Source organism: Ranitomeya variabilis, chromosome 3, assembly GCF_051348905.1.
Source record: "Ranitomeya variabilis isolate aRanVar5 chromosome 3, aRanVar5.hap1, whole genome shotgun sequence".
Taxonomy (NCBI): Eukaryota; Metazoa; Chordata; class Amphibia; order Anura; family Dendrobatidae; genus Ranitomeya; species Ranitomeya variabilis.
The window spans coordinates 266,701,900-266,723,428 of NC_135234.1; the positions used below are offsets into that span (position 1 = coordinate 266,701,900).

At 45.2% G+C, this 21,529-nt stretch overlaps 1 protein-coding gene across 2 annotated transcripts in view; it reads right to left on the reverse strand.

Moving 5' to 3' along the window:
- The window catches only part of GGNBP2 (gametogenetin binding protein 2), a 116,187-nt gene that overhangs the window by 67,374 nt on the left and 27,284 nt on the right, over positions 1–21,529 (reverse strand). For both annotated transcript variants that reach the window (XM_077295449.1, XM_077295450.1), the window contains exons 2-3: positions 20,792–20,872; positions 7,190–7,443 (exon numbers count right to left, since the gene is read on the reverse strand). In XM_077295449.1, coding sequence (XP_077151564.1) covers positions 7,190–7,443; positions 20,792–20,872 — 335 coding nt within the window. The remainder of the gene's footprint in view (positions 1–7,189; positions 7,444–20,791; positions 20,873–21,529) is intronic.

The following is a 21,529-nucleotide window of genomic DNA, read 5'->3' on the forward strand; positions in this document are numbered from 1 at the left end:
TCCAGCCAAAGGATTGTCAGCCTTTTTTACGTGTGTGTGTGTGGTGTGTGTATGCGTCTTTTGATTGGGTTCACCTTTCTGCCTTTGTTGTACATATGTGTATTTTCATAAAGCTTATGTGCGTGTGTGTGTGTGTGTGTGTGTGTGTGTGTGTGTGTGTGTGTGTGTGTGTGTGTGTGTGTGTGTGTGTGTGTGTGTGTGTGTGTATTTTTGTACGGCTGTGTGCTTTTGTAAGTATGTCTTCATGTGCCTGCACCTTATTATGCCTTCGCCAATCTTATGCCTGTTCATGTGGGAGGGTATGTGTCCACGTTCAGGATTGCATCAGGATTTGGTCAGGATTTTTCATCAGTATTTGTGTGGGTGATAAATGCAGTAGTGGTGCATATGTTTCTATTATACTTTTCCTCTAATTGTTACACTCCTGGTTTTGGATTACAAATACTGATGGAAAATCCTGACCAAATCCTGATGCAATCCTGAACGTGGACACATACCAGGCATGTTTGTGTGCATCTTGTTGATTGCATGTGCATTTATCCATGCCTAATTGGTTATTTGCCTTTGCCTTTTTCTGATGTATTTACTAAGTATAGTGGTCTGTGCAGCATGTGGTTTAAATGTGTGTATTTTTTTTTTTTTTTATTGGAAGTATTTTTGCAAAGTCTAGTCTGCAGCTTGTTGTTTGAATGCGAGTGGTTTTTTTTTTTTTCTATTTAAAACTGTTGATTTTCTGTTGAAACTATTCGCAGTTGATGTACCGTACTTGTATTTAAAATAAAGAGCATTTCAGCTCCCAATTGTGATGAGAAAAAAAAAAAAAAAGAATAAAATGTTTTTTTTAAAAAATGTCCGTAGTATCATTTCAGAAAGGTTAATTTAAAACTGGTGTATGTACCAATGGTTTCACATGCAATAAAAAGTTGGTTGACATCTCATTTTTTAATAAAGGTTATACTTTAAAGGTTTTTTGGGGGAGGTGATTTTTGAAAATAAAATGTGGTAAATATATTTTTACATGGTGGGTTCACATTTCAATTTTTTTTTTTTTTTTTTACATGGAAATGGTTAGGTGCACCTGTTTTTGGGTTTGGGTGTTCACCTTCATGAACATTTATCACATCATTTTAGCAGGGTGGTTATCGTTAAACATTACCTAGTTCAGGGGGTGGTCTAAATATAAATTCATTATACTTACAGGTACACCAGGGACCACAGCCACCGGCTATCCCACCAGGACCACAGCCACCGGCTATCCACCAGGACCACAGCCACCGGCTATCCACCAGGACCACATTTTCTATTCGTTAAAAGTAAGTTTTGAAGACCCCAAATCTGCTACTGCAATGTGTAGAGCAGATTGCAAGTGTCTTTTTAACTTACAGAGCCACCAGGACCACAGCCACCGGCTATCCCACCAGGACCACAGCCACCGGCTATCCCACCAGGACCACAGCCACCGGCTATCCACCAGGACCACATTTTCTATTCGTTAAAAGTAAGTTTTGAAGACCCCAAATCTGCTACTGCAATGTGTAGAGCAGATTGCAAGTGTCTTTTTAACTTACAGAGCCACCAGGACCACAGCCACCGGTTATCCCACCAGGACCACAGCCACCGGCTATCCCACCAGGACCACAGCCACCGGCTATCCACCAGGACCACATTTTCTATTCGTTAAAAGTAAGTTTTGAAGACCCCAAATCTGCTACTGCAATGTGTAGAGCAGATTGCAAGTGTCTTTTTAACTTACAGAGCCACCAGGACCACAGCCACCGGCTATCCCACCAGGACCACAGCCACCGGCCTTTGTACATCAACAATGTCCTCTTCTGACAGCCCTCCTCCACAGCAACAGCGTGTATTGGTAAGTTAACACAAAAAAATTTTTTTTTGTTTTTTAATTTACGTTTTTGTTGATCACTACATGCATAAATTATGTTTAAACAGGAAGCTGAATCAGATGAGGAGCTGTCAGAAGGGGGCGAGACGGGTGGAGAGATGCAAGTGGAGGAGGAACCAAGTGTAAGTAGTGGTGAAACAGTTGCTTCACACATCACACTGCACCATATACAAAACAGATTTTCATACATAACTTAACACCGAAAACATGCCTACATTACAGAGAATTTGTTTCCTTTATTTCAGTCTCCTGCTGCTGCTGCTGCTGACGACCAGTCAGCAAATCGTGAAGGTCCTCCCAGCCACTCCCAGAGTCGGCGTCATCGTCGCCGCGGTCGGCCATCAGTGAGTATTTTTTTTTTTGGAGGGGGATTCTATTGGTACTTTTGTGTTTCAGTGTACTAATTTGTTTGTTTTTCTTCTTTTTTTGCACAGGCTTCACAGCGTGCTCCCGCAGAGGAGTTCGATGACGATATAGACATAGACAGTCTCATCGAGGAGGTTCGCGAGCGGGAGCCGCTGTGGAACATGGCTGACCGCAGCCATGCAGATACCGGTGTCACCCGTCGGCTCTGGGACGAAGTGTGTCGTAACATCTTTCCAAGGTGGGAGAGCCTTCATCCACAGCAGCAGAGCAAACTATGTAAGTATTCACTTTTCAGTGATGTTTTGAGCTGACTGTAATGTATTGCATTTACCTATTTTTTTTTTTCTTTTCATTCTTGTCTTCACAGGTGGAAAGGTTAGGAAGCGGTCGCGGTCACTGAGGGATCGCTTTAAGAGGGAATTTAACGAGGAGATGCAGGCCCCGAGTGGCTCAGCAGGAAGGAAGAGGAGCAAATATAAACACGGCCCTGCCCTCTCCTTCCTGAGGCGAACCATGCTGAGTAGAGTGTAAGTATTCTACAGTCCACTAATAACCATGTTAACCTGTCTAACTTAGTTTGGTTTCAGTCAGGGCTTTTTCATATCAATATATTAATGTATTTTGTTTTTTCTTTCACAGCACCTTCTCCAGCCACCGGGCACCTGCATCTTCCTCTGCACCCTCTGGAGCGATCCCTCCTGAGTCCGCCACTGAGGGCCATGTCGGTAGGCCCCACACCACTGACCCCTCCTCTGACCCCTCTGTCCCCTCCACCTCATCTGCCCCAAGCAGTGGAGCATTATTGCAGCCTTCATTGCTCGCATCTGATGCTGAACAGATAGCGTTTCCTTTACCCCACCCCTCTGATCCTGCCACCTCGAGACCACCATTAGGTTCGTGGTGGCAGTGACAGAGGGGTCAGGAAAAGAGCTATGCTCCTGAGTTCTTACATCTGAATGCATCCTTCCAAAGCTCTTTCAAGATTTTGGGAGAGCAAGTGACTGCTGGTTTCAACATGGTGCAATCACGCATCAGTGAAAGCAGCCATGAAACCAGCAGTCGCTTGGATAGGCTGCATTCAGATGTAAGTCAGTCTCCGGCCAATCTTTTTTTTCAATCCATGCTCAGGAGCATGGAGAAGCTTTCTCTTCAGCAACAGATGCGGGTAATGAATACCTGCCATAATGCTCTAATGAAGGCCCTTAATGAACCCGAATCTACCCACACATCCACTACAATCCCACCCCAGGCCCCATTTCCACACCATGCCCCACCCCAGGCCCCATTTCCACACCATACCCCCCATTACCAAACCCAGCCCCAATACCCACACCAGCCCCATTACCAAACCCAGCCCCAATCCCCACACCAGCCACATTACCAAACCCTGCCCCAATCCCCACACCAGCACCATTACCAAACCCAGCCACAAACCCCACGCCAGCCCCATTACCAAACCCAGTCCCACTACCCAACCCAGTCCCACTACCCAACCCAGTCCCACTACCCAACCCAGTCACAATACCCAACCCAGTCACAATACCCAACCCAGTCACAACACCCAACCCAGTCCCCATACCCATCCCGGCCCCCAAACCAAATTCCTTCCCCAATGTTTTCTTCCTTGCCCAGCTTACCTTCCCCAGTAAGTATTCCCCCTACCCCAACACCACCCCCCTCTGGTCAGCCTACTGGTTTTACCCCCCCTTCCACTGCACCACAAACAAGTAGGGTTTCCCCACCTATCGACGTGGTCCAACCTTCCTGCCCCTCCTCCCCTCGAATCTCCACCCCACACTTTGAAGACTTGTAAAGTGTAAATGTTAATGTAAATATTATTTTAAAAAATGTGCAAATTTTTTTTTTAAAAAAATTGGAAAATAAAAATCTATTTTTTTGGCAAAAAAAAATAAATTATTTTTTTAAAAAAGAGTTAAAATAAAATTTTCTCTGATTTAAATTCTAGTCTTTGTGTGTGTGTGGATTTATTAAGGTAATATGGCAACAAAATAAAAAAGGTAAAATAAAAACAAACACCAGACGTGTGAAAGGTATAACATATTGGTTTTACTAGCAAGAAAACCACGCTTTTGGGCCTTTTTTTTGTTTTGTTTTATTTTTTGGGAGAAACACATTTTTTACATAAACAAAACACATGGAAAACAGGTTACACAATCATGTCTTGCCATGGGATCCGCCCGACAGGTGACACAAAATAATCCGCAAACTGGTCCCTCATCCTTGTAACAGAACCTGTAGAGTGAACCGAGCTGCTGCGGTAGTCCCACAAGGTTGTCTCCAACTCTTCGTCATCCAAGGAAATGGGCTCCTTTGAAAGGACAAAGTTGTGGAGCACCACTCAGGCTTTAACAACCTCGTCTATAGTTGTGGTTTTCAGTTTGTTTGCCGTCAGCAGAACTCGCCACTTCGCCGTCAATATACCGAAAGAACACTCCACTACTCTTCGTGCCCTAGTGAGCCGGTAATTAAATACCCGCTTGGTACGGGTTAAGTTCCGGCTACTATACGGTTTCAGTAGGTGCGGCGACAGTTGAAAGGCTTCATCACCTACACAAACATATTCCATGGCTGGTTCACTTGTTCCTGGCAGTGGTCTGGCTGGCGGGAAATCGTAGGTCTCTCCATAAAGACAACGACCCATTGGAGAGTTTTTAAACACATGCGAATCGTTGGACCGTCCATACGCTCCTATGTCCACGGCAAGGAACCTGCAGTTGGCGTCTGCAATAGCCATAAGAACGATGGAGAAATACTTCTTGTAATTATAGTACTCCGATCCTGTTCCTGCCGGTTTCGCAATCCTTATATGTTTCCCGTCAACTGCACCCACACAATTTGGGAAATTGCAAAATTGCTGAAACTGTTCGGCACTTCTCAACCAGATTTCCATAGATGGTTGGAGGATATACTCTGGCTGTAAATTGGTCCAAATAGCCCGACATGTCTCCTTCACTATTCCTGAAATAGTGGAAATGCCCAGCCGGAATTGGTAATGGAGCGAAGTCATCGATTCACCAGTAGCTAGGAAACTTTAAAAAAAAAAAAAAAAAAAAAAAAAAAAGTTATAAAAAATTGCACAGACCAAAAAGTTTAAATAAATGGCACTGTGAAATTTTTTTTTAGGACGGGACACACAATAAAACCTGCATGGAACCGTAAAAAAGCAGTGGAATGGCCGCAAACAAAACAAAAATTACATGCTGCAGAAAATAGTGCGCAATATGTCAGCGCAGTATTGTCTGCAGCATGTAATGTAACATTAAAAATGACCAATGACAGAAAAAAAAGCAGTTGCATGTCGACAAACCCCCCCCCCCCCCCCCCCCCCCAAAAAAAAAAACCTGCAGAAAATGCAACGCAATATTTCAGCGCAGTATTTTCTGCAGTCTGTTATAGGACATTCAATATGAGCAATGACATTAAAAAAAAAAGCAGTGGAATGGCCGCAAAGAAAACCAAAATTACATGCTGCAGAAAATAGTGCGCAATAGGTCAGCGCAGTATTGTCTGCAGCATGTAATCTAACATTCAATATCAGCAATCACAGAAAAAAAAGAGGCTTACCGCAGGGTCACCATCAGCCGCTCCGCCGGTGTGATGGCAAGCCTCATCCTTGTGTCCTGTCTTCGGATGACATCCTCCAGTTTTTGAAGCAAAAAGTCGAAATGTTCCATCCTCATCCGCACGTAATTGTAGAATTTGTGTGGATTGTGCCACAACTCCAGGTACAGAGTGGACTGGACACCCCGAGTCATCCGTAGTTCATTAATCGGATGTATCCAGAGTCGCCTCCGTCTCCGTTGCTGCAGAAGCATCCTACGTTTTTCCGCTGCCCCCTCCTTCTCCCGCACTATGATATCCAGGCGATTCGTCTCAAAGATAACGTCGGTAACCAAACTAGCAATCCTCACAAGAACACCTTCCATCGCTGCCACAAAACCAAAACCCTCAAAGATGGGCTGTAAAAACAGTAACTATATAGTTTTCCATATTTTCCAGTAGCCAATCAAATTTGGGAGCCTCCCATTTTAAAAACGGCTCCGTCGTAAAAACTGATGCAACGGATGTTAAAAACGGATGCAACGCATCCAGTATTTCGACGGAAACGTTTAGCAGATTTGCGACGGATCCGTCGAAATGCTGTATGCGTTGCATACGTTTTTCACTTTTTTGACGCATCCATTTTTTCGGCAAAAAAACGGATTTGAGACATAATGCAGTTAACGCTAGTGTGAAAGTAGCCTAAGGCTACTAAGTTTGGGTCAGAGGACCTGCAACCATTCCATGCATTGATGTCTGTGCTGGGATGGAGTTGTGTGGACATCAGCATGAGCCCTTACACTGACGTAGAATGGGAGTAAGACAGGTGCTTTTGAGAATGGCCAGGAGGAAAGATGAGTTCCTAGTATTCTGATCTAATACTGGACATACCAGATGTCAGATGCATTTAGAGGTTGATCACACTGCAGTCCACCCTGTCTATCTGATCTAATACTACTGGAGATACCAGGGGTGTTGAGGTAAGAAAGGACTGCTCACGCTACTGTCTGAATGCTGAGTGGCTGCTGAAACCTGGAAATAGCTTGATAGCACCCGATTTCTAGGTCACAGCACCAACACTTAATTCTGCAGACACCTGTCCTATTACTATCCTAGGATAGGTTTCTGTCAGAGTTACAAAAAGGTGGTCATTTTAATGTATTATGGAGATTACATACCTAGATAAAAATGCGCTGCTAACTAAAAGGTATTTAAAAATGTATAAAAACTTATTTTCTATTTCCTGAAAACAACTCAGAAATCTGTCCTAGCAGTGTAAATATAAATGGAGATTCAATACTAAACAATACCTTAAAAAATACAATTGGCAGTCCTAAAAAGAACAAGAAAGCAACTTACCCACAAACATAAAATAGTGTGTACAGCTTTGCAGCATCGCTCATGCACCTGCGTGAAAGAGTGAGTATGTCTTTAGCCCCAACTGACAATGGATCCAAAGCTGGATTTCCAGACTCAACAAGGTGTGTGAATAGACGCTCCACACTTCTCCGACAACCAACACATGGAACCAACTGAGAAAGGGTATTGAAGACTTCTCGAGAGGTAACCATCATGGCAATACTCAAATCTTGCTCTTTCAGCATGGTATGTCGCTGAAAAAAAAAAAAAGGGCAAAACCACAACTTAGGAGGGAAGTTTAAAAAAAAAAAAACACACCAAAGACAGCAACCAAATGCAGAAAATCTACAGCACTTACTCCTTGCCTTTATCATCACACTATTGTAAATTTACCATGGAGAGTTGGATCTAGGCCTAAGACCTTGCAAAGAAGACAGAAGTGGTTTATTAACACTTAATTTCACTTGATGCTACACAGTACTCAGAGCGCTGTGCAAGGAGTAGAAGCTTTATTAGGACCTGGCCATCATTTGCCAGTGACTGATGACCAAAGGTAGTGTTTTGTCCTCTGTAACTGGGGCTTTTATGGATGCCCCAGTTACAGTAGTAAAAAAAAAAAAAAGTTAAAAATAAAATACATCAATATCGCTGTTTAAAAAAAATAAAAAAAATTGGGATTTTTGTGTACTCACCGTAAAATCCTTTTCTCCGAGCCAATCATTGGGGGACACAGACCATGGGTGTATGCTGCTGCCACTAGGAGGCTGCCACCAAGTGATACAAAGAAAGTTAGCTCCTCCTCTGCAGTATACACCCTCTTGCTGGCTCTCAGCTAACCAGTTTGGTGCAAAAGTAGTAGGAGATCAATAACAACATATGAGCATATAGCATGTCACATTATATGTATGAGAGTATAGCATGTCAAATTATAAAACAAGCACAAGCTAATAATAGGATGGGAGCTGTCTCCCCCAATGATTGGCTCGGAAAAAAGGATTTTACGGTGAGTACACAAAAATCCCTATTTCTCCTACGCCTCTTAGGGGGACACAGACCATGGGATGTCCCAAAGCAGTCCCTGGGTGGGGGCAACATCAGGTCAGGCCCTGTGTAACCGCTACAAGTGCGACACCGCGGCCTGCAGAGTCCACCTGCCCAGACTCACATCTGTGAAAGTCTGGGAATTATAGTGCTTCAAGAATGCATGCAGACTGGATGAACCCGCAAGCTTGCAGTCGTGCTGTGCCGACACCTGGTGCCTAGAATCCAAGAAACCTCGATAGACAGGGAGATAGGCTGACATCTAACAAGGAAGGATTCCTGGATGGTGTAACAAATCCTCCAAGCTAACACGGCCGATGAAATGGCTACCATTCCTGTAACAGTCAGGGAGCAGTCCTCTTACAGTGAGGTAGCCCAAATAAAGTGTCCAACCTTCAGAAGGACGCCGTCCTCGAGACGTACCTACTCAGAGCACTCACCACGTCCAGAATATGGGGAACCTATTCAGTTATGTGGACTGGTGCCGAAAGAGATGAGGGAAGAACGATGCCCTCATAACTGTGGGAATACAATACCACCTTGGTAACAAGGGATGGGGATGGCCTGTAGACAACCTTGCCTTGATGGTAATAAGGAAAAAAGGTCTGAAAGAACAGAGCGGCTAGCTCCGAAGACTCGTCAGGATGAAGAGATAGCAGAGAAAATAGGGCGATGTTCCCTGATAGTAAAGTCTGTCCGGATCAAAAGGAGTCTACTTTAAGACTCCTAGGACCATTAAGGTCCCTAAGATCTAACGGTATGCGATAGGGAAGAACCATATGCGAAGACTCCCCTGCCAGGAAGTCCATATTTGCAGTTTTGTTGCAATAAGATGGAAAAATACTAGTTCAGCAAAAGAGAAAAACCCTGACATGGTCAGTGCGGATCTCCCAGGATCACTGGGGCCCTTCCTGCTTCCGAAAAGATCTCGCAAGTAGTGGAAGAGGGGTGAAGGAAACTGGTACCATGGAAGAACCAGAGCATGCACTGCGATGGCTTTTGGACCTGGAGGCCGAACCATGAACTTAAGAGAACATTGGCGTTCAGTCTGGATGCCATCCGACCTACATCTGGAGTGCTCCAGAGAAAACAGATCTGATGGAAGACTTCCGGGTGAAGTTCCTAATAACATGAGGTGGGACCCTGACGGCATCCGCCGCCAAGAGTTCTACACCTGAGATGTGTAGTGTCGAGATCACCAAATGATAGATCGTGGCCGAACAGAGAATGTGAGGTACCTCGGCCATGACGCCTGACCGTGGGTACCTGCTAGAAGATTGACGTATGGGACAGACGTGGGATTGTCCGATTGAATCGGATGGGGTGACCCACTAGATGGCAGCAGACCTGCTGTAGAACTAGCTGTACCGTTCGGATCCCCAGAACAATGATCAGGAGGAGAGGACTGGCATCACTAGTCACTAATAACCGTGATAAAGGATCTTCCCTGGATGAGGAAGGAGCTCAGAGACTACCCTCTGAAAGCCTGAATGACCTGCAGAAAACGAGAGGAGCGAAGGAAACCACTTCCATTGTTGTCACCAATTTTCCTCAAAACAATCCAGCAAATCGATTGGAATGAGGGGATGAGTGAACAAGTGAACAAGCTCCCTGTTGAAGGGCCACGGTCTTGTCTCGAGGGAGAATCACCAAACTTCTGGAAGATTCCAGGAACATCCTCAAAAAGGATATCTGCTGGGCTGGAAATGAGGAAAAAACTTGTCTAAGTTTAGCTGCCAGCCCAGGAGAGAGGGTATCGCAAGAGATATAGACGACTCAGCGCCGGGCTGAAGGAGCGGCTAGAAAGTTGACCAGATAGGGCAGGATGACCATGCCTCTAGGGTGCAAGAGGAACATGACAGCCCCATAACCCTTGCGAACACTCTGGGTGCGGTAGCAAGGCCGAAGAACAAGGTCGTGATTTGAAAATGCTGTTTGCGAAAGGGAAAGCGAAGGAATTTTGAAGAGGGAAAAACATAGGAATGTGAAGATAAGCATCCCGAATGTCGGTGGATGCCAGAAACTCCCCCTTTTTCCGTTGAAGTAATGGCTGAGCGGGGGAACTCCATCCGAAGAAGGGGGACCTTGTCAAGCTTGGTAGATGTTTGAGGTTCAGGGTCGGTCTTACTTTTCGGTCCCCATTTTGGAACCAAGATCCCTTAGATCTAGACCGTCCTGGACAACTGATCCACTGCTGGTTGGGTCTAAAGGAAATCAAAATACTTAAGGTCTCTGACCAAGAGACCATTGCTCTAGCAACACATGCGGCGGCTAAGGGAGGGTAGAGCGCTGAACTGGAGGCCGCAACACGGAGCAAATTCTGACAGTCGGTTGTATTTTTAATTGATGATCCATCGGGTAGGGATACTGGTAGGTATACCACAGGAGATTCTACCCGGTTAATATGCCAAGTGGCAGAATGCGCAGCTGCATGCAAGAAGGTTAGGAAAAACCGTCTCTTACTATTGCCGCTCTCCTGACGGTGCGGAGATAAAAATGATGAACAAAAGATCCACCATCCTCTTAACAGGGAAGTGGAGAGGGATCGTCCGCCTTCTTGCATAATCTGCTAAATAGTGGAAATGCAGAGGGGGTGTTCGGACGCAAAAAAAAGGAGCCTCTGTACATCCAAAGAGTTAAGGTCCATGGGTGGAAAGGGCTGGTTGTCCGGCGTTAGGCCTGGCTGTAGAAGAGGATACGTGGAGGCGACACTCCATGTGCTCGTCTATTGCTGGTGTGGGGAGATCGGTGTCATTTAAAAGAACACGTCGCCCTTAAGAATCAGACCAGGCATGGCATCTCACGTCTTAGGTGGGAATACGTGGAGGGAACATCCCGCGTGTTTGCATATTGGCTGAAAAAGGATACCGCGCTTGCAGAGGTTTCTGTCCAGTGGATCGCTTATCCGGACGCTCCTGTGAGGGTGAATAGCAGATGCTCTGCGAGGGAGTTTAGTTTCCTCATGAGGGACACTGCGTGATCTAGAGTGGAACCGAAGTCCTCGTCAATCTACAGAGATTGGTTGATGATATAAATAGGCGAATCCATCCTTTCCTGAAGTTCTGGTGAGTCCAGAACCAAGGCAATATCCGATCCAAATTCAGAGAATTGTTCTCAGCAAATCATTGGTGAGGTATCAGGAAATTAAACTTCAGTTTTCTAGGCACGTGTACGTTTCTAGAATACTTGCGGCCCTTGCTAGCCTGAAGGAAAGAGACTATATGTATTGGCCCTGCGAGCACTCCGAGCCACAGAGGGTTCACTGAGGGATTCAATCTCTTGTCAGGGAATCCATGGGTTGTGGCAGTGACGAAACCCACTCAGGGAACTAGGCACTCTGGGATAAGCTGGGATAGGCGGCGGAGGTCTCCTGAGCTCATTTAGGGTGACCGGCTTTGGACTGGTCATGTGCCCCTAAGACCAGGGAATACTGGTCATGCGCCTTTAAGACCGGGGAATACTGGTCATGTGGCAGGAAATACTGGTCATCTTAAGCACGGGGGAAGATGCAGGGGAAGAGTGCAATACTTCCTTACCCGGATGCGCAGTCATTGTGCCACTTTAATACAAAACCACAGCCCCTGTGTCTGTGCCGGCAGGGTGGACCAAGATGGCCACGGGGAGTTGCAGAGGTGGTAAAGTCTCGCAGAGAGTGAGAGGCGGCAATTCGGGGGCAGAGCCACAGACATGATGTGGGCGGAGCTTCGTGACTTCCATGAATAGGCCAAAGCCGGGGCCTAAATTTCTGCAGCCTGCGTGAGCAATACTAGCGTTGCTGAGGGAAGAGATCGCTCCAGTGCCAGGGAAGAAGCGCCAGAAAAGGTGGAAGGAGCCGCCTTACAGTGCCATAGTGCGGGCGCGGCTTCCGGAATGCGGCCTACACATCGGCCGAAGCCGGGGGCTACATTTTTGCAGCCGGCCGGAGCGTTACCTCAGGGAGGTGGGCCACAGGGAAGCTGAGGCTGCCTGTCAGCATATGAATATCCCACTGCAGAGGCCCATCGCTGATCCACTCACCATCGGTGCACGTCCCGGCATGGAGCCACTGCGGCTGACTGGGTTTCAGCGCCGAGGAAGCACGCGCACTCTATTGTTCTCCTGAGGTCAGGTATTGCAGCGTGGACGGTGCAGGGATAAACCTCAATCCATCATCCCTTTGTTAGGGAGGTGGAGAGGAACCGTCCGCCTCCTTGTGCCATACGCTTTCACAGTGGGGGCTGCTCAGACAACATAGAGAGGGGCCTCTGTACATCCACGGAGTTCAGCCCTCGGGTGGACAGGGCCAGTTGTCCGGCTATAAGCCTGGCTCCAGGAGAGGATACATGGAGGCGACACTCCATGCTTGGGAGATCGGGACTCAAAGGAACCGTCGCCCCTGAAGTGAGCTCAGGCATGGCTTCCCAAGTCGCAGGAGAGGGTACAGGGAGGTATACTCGGCGTGCTCGCCAGTTGATGGTTCGGGGGAGATCGAAACCTTGAAAGCATCAGTCGCCCCTTCAGTCCGTTAATTAACCCCTTCACCCCCAAGGGTGGTTTGCACGTTAATGACCGGGCCAATTTTTACAATTCTGACCACTGTCCCTTTATGAGGCTATAACTCTGGAACGCTTTGACGGATCTTGGCGATTCTGACATTGTTTTCTCGTTTCTCTATTGTACTTCATGTTAGTGGTAAAATTTATTCGATACAACTTGCGTTTATTTGTGAAAAAAATGGAAATTTGGCGAAAATTTTGAAAATTTTGCAATTTTCCAACTTTGAATTTTTATGCCCTTAAATCACAGACATATGTCACGCAAAATACTTAATAAGTAACATTTCCCACATGTCTACTTTACATCAGTACAATTTTGGAACCAAAAATTTTTTTTGTGACGGAGTTATAAGGGTTAAAAGTTGACCAGCAATTTCTCATTTTTACAACACCATTTTTTTTTAGGGACCACATCTCATTTGAAGTCATTTTGAGGGGTCTATATGATAGAAAATACTCAAGTGTGACACCATTCTAAAAACTGCACCCCTCAAGGTGCTCAAAACCACATTCAAGAAGTTTATTAACCCTTCAGGTGTTTCACAGGAATTTTTGGAATGTTTAAATAAAAATGAACATTTAACTTTTTTTCACACAAAATTTATTTCAGCTCCAATTTGTTTTATTTTACCAAGGGTAACAGGAGAAAATGGACCCCCAAAGTTGTTGTACAATTTGTCCTGAGTACGCTGATACCCCATATGTGGGGGTAAACCACTGTTTGGGCGTATGGCAGAGCTCGGAAGGAAAGGAGCGCCATTTGACTTTTCAATGCAAAATTGACTGGAATTGAGATGGGACGCCATGTTGCGTTTGGAGAGCCCCTGATGTGCCTAAACACTGAAACCCCCTACAAGTGACACCATTTTGGAAAGTAGACCCCCTAAGGAACTTATCTAGATGTGTGGTGAGCACTTTGACCCACCAAGTGCTTCACAGAAGTTTATAATGCAGAGCCGTAAAAATAAAAAATCATATTTTTTCACAAAAATGATCTTTTCGCCCCCAATTTTTTATTTTCCCAAGGGTAAGAGAAGAAATTGGACCCCAAAAAATGTTGTGCAATTTGTCCTGAGTACGATGATACCCCATATGTGGGTGTAAACCATTGTTTGGGCGCATGGCAGAACTTGGAAGGGAAGGAGCGCCATTTGACTTTTCAATGCAAAATTGACTGGAATTGAGATGGGACGCCATGTTGCGTTTGGAGAGCCCCTGATGTGCCTAAACATTGAAACTCCCTACAAGTGACACCATTTTGGAAAGTAGACCCCCTAAGGAACTTATCTAGATGTGTGGTGAGCACTTTGACCCACCAAGTGCTTCACAGAAGTTTATAATGCAGAGCCGTAAAAATAAAAAATCATATTTTTTCACAAAAATGATCTTTTTGCCCCCAATTTTTTATTTTCCCAAGGGTAAGAGAAGAAATTGGACCCAAAAAAATGTTGTGCAATTTGTCCTGAGTACGATGATACCCCATATGTGGGTGTAAACCATTGTTTGGGCGCATGGCAGAACTTGGAAGGGAAGGAGCGCCATTTGACTTTTCAATGCAAAATTGACTGGAATTGAGATGGTACGCCATGTTGCGTTTGGAGAGCCCCTGATGTGCCTAAACATTGAAACTCCCTACAAGTGACACCATTTTGGAAAGTAGACCCCCTAAGGAACTTATCTAGATGTGTTTTGAGAGCTTTGAACCCCCAAGTGTTTCACTACAGATTATAACGCAGAGCCGTGAAAATAATTTTTATTTTTTTTCTCAAAAATGATTTTTTAGCACCCAGCTTTGTATTTTTACAAGGGTAACAGAATAAATTGGACCCCAAAATTTGTTTTCCAATTTGTCCTGAGTACGCTGATACCCCATATGTGGGGGGGAACCACTGTTTGGGTGCATGACAGAGCTCGGAAGGGAAGGAGCGCCATTTGGAATGCAGCCTTAAATGGATTGGTCTGCAGGCGTCACGTTGCATTTGCAGAGCCCCTGATGTACCCAAACAGTACAAACCCCCCACAAGTGACCCCATATTGGAAACTAGACCTCCCAAGGAACTTATCTAGATGTGTTGTGAGAACTTTGAACCCCCAAGTGTTTCACTACAGTTTATAACGCAGAGCCGTGAAAATAAAACATCTTTTTTTTCCCACAAAAATGATTTTTAGCCCCCCAAATTTTTATTTTCCTAAGGATAACAAGAGAACTTGGACCCCAGAAGTTGTTGTTCAATTTGTCCCGAGTACGCTGATAACACATATGTTGGGGTAAACCCCTTTTTGGGCGCACGGGAGAGCTCGGAAGGGAAGGAGCACTGTTTTACTTTTTCAACGCAGAATTGGCTGGAATTGAGATTGGACGCCATGTCGCGCTTGGAGAGCCCCTGATGTGCCTGGACAGTGGAAACTCCCCAATTCTACCTGAAACCCTAACCCAAACACACCCCTAACCCTAATCCCAACAGTAACCCTAACCACACCCCTAGCCCTGACACACCCATAATTCTAATCCCAACCCTAATCCAAACGTAAATGTAATCCAAACCCTAACCCTAACCCTAACTTTACCTCCAACCCTAGCCCTAACCCTAACCCTACCCCTAACCCTAAACGTGACTGAAATACGTGGCACTGAAATACGTGGCACTGAAATACGTGGCACTGAAATACGTGGCACTGAAACACGTGGCACTGAAACACGTGGCACTGAAACACGTGGCACTGAAACACGTGGCACTGAAACACGTGGCACTGAAATATGTGATACGTGGCACTGAAATACGTGGCACTGAAATACGTGGCACTGAAATACGTGGCACTGAAATACGTGGCACTGAAATGCGTGGCACTGAAATGCGTGGCACTTAAATACGTGGCACTTAAATACGTGGCACTTAAATACGTGGCACTTAAATACGTGGCACTTAAATACGTGGCACTTAAATACGTGGCACTTAAATACGTGGCACTTAAATACGTGGCACTTAAATATGTGATACGTGGCACTTAAATACGTGGCACTGAAACACGTGGCACTGAAACACGTGGCACTGAAATACGTGGCACTGAAATACGTGCAACTGAAATACGTGCAACTGAAATACGTGCAACTGAAATACGTGGTACTAAAATATGTGGCACTGAAATACGTGATACGTGGCACTGAAATACGTGGCACTGAAACACGTGGCACTGAAATACGTGATACGTGGCACTGAAATACGTGGCACTGAAATACGTGGCACTGAAATACGTGGCACTATGACTGTCAGAAAATGTTCATTAAACGGTTAGGGGTGAGGTTAGGGGTAGAGTTAGGGTTAGGGTTTGGATCCCTTTATCACCTTGATGGTGGTGGGTGGCTTTTCAGTGTGTTTTCTGTTTTTTTTCGATAAAAATGCATGCGTTTTTAACGCAAACAAACGCATGTGCTTAAAAACGCAAGAAAATACTGCAGGTTGTATTTCTGAAAATGAACGCATGCAGAAAAAAACCGCATGCGTTTGAAAACGCGACCAAACGCGTACAAAAAAACCGCATGCGTTTTCAATGTTAAATATAGGGAAAAAACGCATGCGTTTTTTTGTGCAAAAAACGCTGCAGACAAAAACGCAAGTGTGAAACCAGCGACGCTTTTTATAGCAAAAAAGTTTTTGCGTCTCCACATTTTGAGACCTATAATTTTTCCACATTTTGCTCCACAGAGTCATGTGAGGTCTTGTTTTTTGCGGGACGAGTTGACGTTTTTATTGGTAACATTTTCGGACACGTGACCGTTTTTGATCGCTTTTTATTCCGATTTTTGTGAGGCAGAATGACCAAAAACCTGCTATTCATGAATTTCTTTTGGGAGAGGCGTTTATACCGTTCCGCGTTTGGTAAAATTGATAAAGCAGTTTTATTCGTCGGGTCAGTACGATTACAGCGATATCTCATTTATATCATTTTTTTATGTTTTGGTGCTTTTATACGATAAAAACTAAAATATAGAAAAAATAATTATTTTGGTATCGCTTTATTCTCAGGACTATAACTTTTTTATTTTTTTGCTGATGATGCTGTATGGCGGCTTGTTTTTTTGCGGGACAAGATGACGTTTTCAGCGGTACCATGGATATTTATATCAGTCTTTTTGATCGTGTGTTATTCCACTTTTTGTTCGGCGGTATGGTAATAAAGCGTTGTTTTTTGCCTCGTTTTTTTTTTTTTTTTCTTACGGTGTTTACTGAAGGGGTTAACTAGTGGGGCAGTTTTATAGGTTGGGTCGTTACGGACGCGGCGATACTAAATATGTGTACTTTTATTGTTTTGTTTTTTTTATTTAGATAAAGAAATGTATTTATGGGAATATTATATTTTTTTTTATTATTATTTATTTAGGAATTTTTTTTTTTTTTTTTTTTACACATGTGGAAAAATTTTTTTTTTACTTTTTTACTTTGTCCCAGGGGGGGACATCACAGATCATTGATCTGGCAGTGTGCACAGCACTCTGCCAGATCGACGATCTGCTGTGCAGGGCTGCAGGCTTACCAAGTGTCTGCTCTGAGCAGACACTCGGTAAGCCACCTCCTTCCCTGCAGGAACCGGATGCCGCGGCCATCTTGGATCCGGGACCTGCAGCCAGGAAGGAGGTAGGAGACCCTCGCAGCAACGCGATCGCATCGCGTTGCTCCGGGGGTCTCAGGGAAGCCCGCAGGGAGCCCCCTCCCTGCGCGATGCTTCCCTATACCGCCGGTACACTGCGATCATGTTTGATCGCGGTGTGCCGGGGGTTAATGTGCCGGGGGCGGTCCGTGACCGCTCCTGGCACATAGTGCCGGATGTCAGCTGCGATATGCAGCTGACACCCGGCCGCGATCGGCCGCGCTCCCCCCGTGAGCGCCGCTGATCGGTGATGACGTACTATCCCGTCGGTGGTCATACGGGCCCACCCCACCTCGACGGGATAGTACGTCTGATGTCAGGAAGGGGTTAAGAAACAAAAATTTACAGAAAAGTAAAAAATAAAATAAAAATGATGGGGTCTGAACCAGACTCAAGTGCCTCCTACAGACACTAAGCAAGAACTGGTTAGCTGAGAGCCAGCAGGAGGGTGAATACTGCAGAGGAGGAGCTAACTTTCTTTGTATCACTTAGTGTCAGCCTCCTGGTGGCAGCAGCATACACCCATGGTCTGTGTCCCCCAATGAGGCGTAGGAGAAAAACACACATATAATTATTGTTACACTATCAAAACGACAATTTTTTCGTGCATAGACCACTTCATGAAATGCTCTACGTGGCTTCTACTAAACAATTTTTTTGTACGTACTGAGTTTTCTATGAACATATTCTTTAACCTTTTTTAGCCACTTTGTAGTTTCATAATAGAAAACCTGAACCCAATTAATAACCATTATGACAGGGTCACTTGAAATGTATGTGAGGGGAGATATGCATCTTGAAGACTGCCATCTTCTGTGATGTGAAAATCCATACATTTCTCTCCAGCATGCTATGTGCTGAGAGGGGTTAATCGGCCATGACAGGGTTGGGTTTTAATTGTGAGTAGCTGTATGAGATAGGCAGGACAGCTATTCACCATATCTCCACCCCAAGGATGTGGTTCGACAAGTGAAATGTCCAGCCACTGAGTTTATTTTCTCTGTCTGTGGGTCTAGAGGCAGGAGAGCTCTAGAGAAGTGTTTATGTGCAACTAAGGCTACTTTCACACTAGTCCGTCGGTACGGGCCGTCGCAAACCGTCGGCCCGACGGACAGTGTGTTAATTAATCACAACGTGGGCAGCGGATGCAGTCTTACGACGCATCCGCTGCCCAGTGTGATGAACGGGGAGGAGAGGGAGGAGTTCCGGCCGCGCATGCATGGTCGGAAAAAGCGGAACCGACGGACAAAAAAAAAGTTACATGTAATGCTTTTTTGTGCTTTTGTGCCGATGGTCCGCCAAAACACGACGCATCCGTCGCACGACAGATGCGACGTGTGGCACTCTGTCGCAATGCGTCGCTATGTATAAGTCTATGGAGAAAAAACGCATCCTGCGGGCAACTTTGCAGGATGCGTTTTTTTCTACATAACGACGCATTGCGACGTGCGTCGAACGACGCTAGTGTGAAAGTAGCCTAAAGGCTACTTTTACACATCAGGTTTTCAGTGTCAGGCTAAATCTGGCGAATGTTGGAAAAACTGATGCGACGGATCCGTTTTTTTGATGGATCCGGCTAGCCTATCTTGATTATTGGATAAAAAAAAAAATTTGGAGCATGCTCAGTTTAAAAAACCGGATCAGGCCGCCGGATCCGCCTTTTTCCGGATCCGGCACCTTCCGGCTCCCTCAGGGTTTCATTGTAGCAATCAGCCGGAAGCGCAGGATACAGCGCTTCAGACTTTTTTGCCGGAGACAAAAAACGTTGCAGTAGACGTTTTTTTTTTTCAGACGCCGGAATCGGAATTTTAGCCGGATCCAGAAAAAAACGGAAGGAACGCTGGGCCATGCGGCGCGATCCGGCGCTAACACAAGTCAAATGGGGCAATTCCCCATCAGTTGATTCCTGACAAATCTGTGGGCGTTCGCAGTATATATGGAGACACAAAGGACTACCCTGTGGTTAGAGTAACCATGGGAAGAGACTGTGGCACCAAGTCCTATGAGGTCAGGGTAGTCAAGGACTTAATATATACCTTCATAGTAGGGCAAGACTTTTTTGGGGGGACTTATGGGAAAAAGAGGGCCGTACCGAGTGTCTTGGAAAAAAGCCAGACTCCTCATGAAGAAACCCCGTTGAAATCAAAACAAGTTCCCCTGTGTGTCCTGGCAGGAGAGGAGGACGAGACGGTTACTGAGGAGAGCAACCTGCCTGAGCTAAGAGAGTGCCTGGAGAGAATTTTAGGACTGCTCAAATTAGGGACCTTACTAGTGGTGAGTGAACGTGCTCGGATAACGTCTTATCCGAGCATCTGGGAGGGCTCATATAATAATATGTGCAAACCCCTGCGGCTGCATGATTTGAGGCTGCTAGACAGTCTGAAAACATATGGAGATTCCCTAACAAACAGGAAATCCTCACGTGTTCAGGTTCTCTTAAAGATGCAAATTATGTAGATGGAGGAACTCGAACATAACATACGAGCACTTCCAGATGCTAGGATAACACCTGAGGATGCTCGCATAAGACGTTATCAGAGCACGTTCGCTCATCACTAGACCATACCTTACGGGACATATAGGTGTAGAAAAAAAAATACCCTCAGGACCGGATAATGCGGAGGTTCCACTGGCCTAGATGCTACGGGGAGATCCTAAATTATTGAAGGTCCTGCCCCACCTTCCAGATAAACACATATACTCACCCCTGGTGCAGACGCAGTTCCAGCTGTGTCTGCACTCGATTTCCTGGGGCTCAAGTGAGGTTGTTAGTTACAACATGCAAGCCCTGCACTCAATCAGTGCAGGATTCACGGTCGCTGCCTTCAGATATATGAGCATCAACAGTAAGCAAGGGTTTCAGCTGCTGTCACATAACATCACGTGAGGCCTGGGAATACAAGTTCTGACACCACTGTTACGGCACCGAAGGTGAGTATATGTGTTTTTATTTTTGCTTTTTTTTTTTTTTTTTACTTGGCCAAGCACAAGGAATCAGATGGGGTTGTCCAAGTAGTGGACAGCCCTTTTAAAGGACTATGCGTGGACAGGATATATGGATCACTTTATCAGCGTGTAGCTCAGCATTTATCAGTATTTTGTCTTTATTTCATTTCATGTATTGCCATCAGTATTTCTACTATTTTGCAAATACAAAATAACTGATCAATAATGACATAAACATACGGTAAGTATGAAACACTGCTCTAAAGAAGGAAGTCATCCAAGGCAACATCCTATGTGTCATTAGTTGCATCAGAACAATGAATCCATAATCCACCATCTGTGCTGCGGAGAAGAATTAGATATTCACGTTTTTACATTTTTTACAAAAACAGCAACCTATAGGAAAATTGAAAATATCTAAATAACATGGTACCTGTGTAAATTTTTTAAGTTGTAAGGGGTCTATTTGCTGCTTGTCAAGTGTCAACATGCTGTCTGAAAACTCCATCACCATCTGAAATTTAAAAAAAAAGTTAAAAAAAGGTTACTATAAATTAAAAATTATATACCGGTACATCTTTCACAGAACTTTAATCAACCATTAAGGTCACTCCTCAAGGATCAAACAACAATACTGGATGTAAGAGTGCTTTCATATTGCGCTTATCTTCAGGATTGTGGCTCCTGTCAGGGCTTCTGTCCGAACCCACCTCACAAAACGGGGTTCGCACGTCAGCGACGACGGGGCCATAGACTACAATGGTGTCGGAAGATCGAATGTGAGCTCTGACACGCATCATTTTTCGATGTACATGCCACAGAAGTGGAGTTGTGGCATATGAGTCAGTATAAAATGGATGGACTCATAAAATATGTAATAAATTGGGTACAGTAGTACAATGCAGGATGTGCTGTAAAGCTTCTGCTATATAATTGTCTAAGGGTCACTTCCGTCTGTCTGTCTGTCCTTCTGTCTGTCTGTCACGGATATTCATTGGTCACGGCCTCTGTCTGTCATGGAATCCAAGTGGCTGATTGGTCTCGCCAGCTGCCTGTCATGGCTACCGCGACCAATCAGCGACGGCCACAGTCTGATTAGTCCCTCCCTACTCCCCGGCAGTCAGTGCACGGCGCCCGCTCCATACTCCCAGCAGTCAGTGCCCGCTCCATA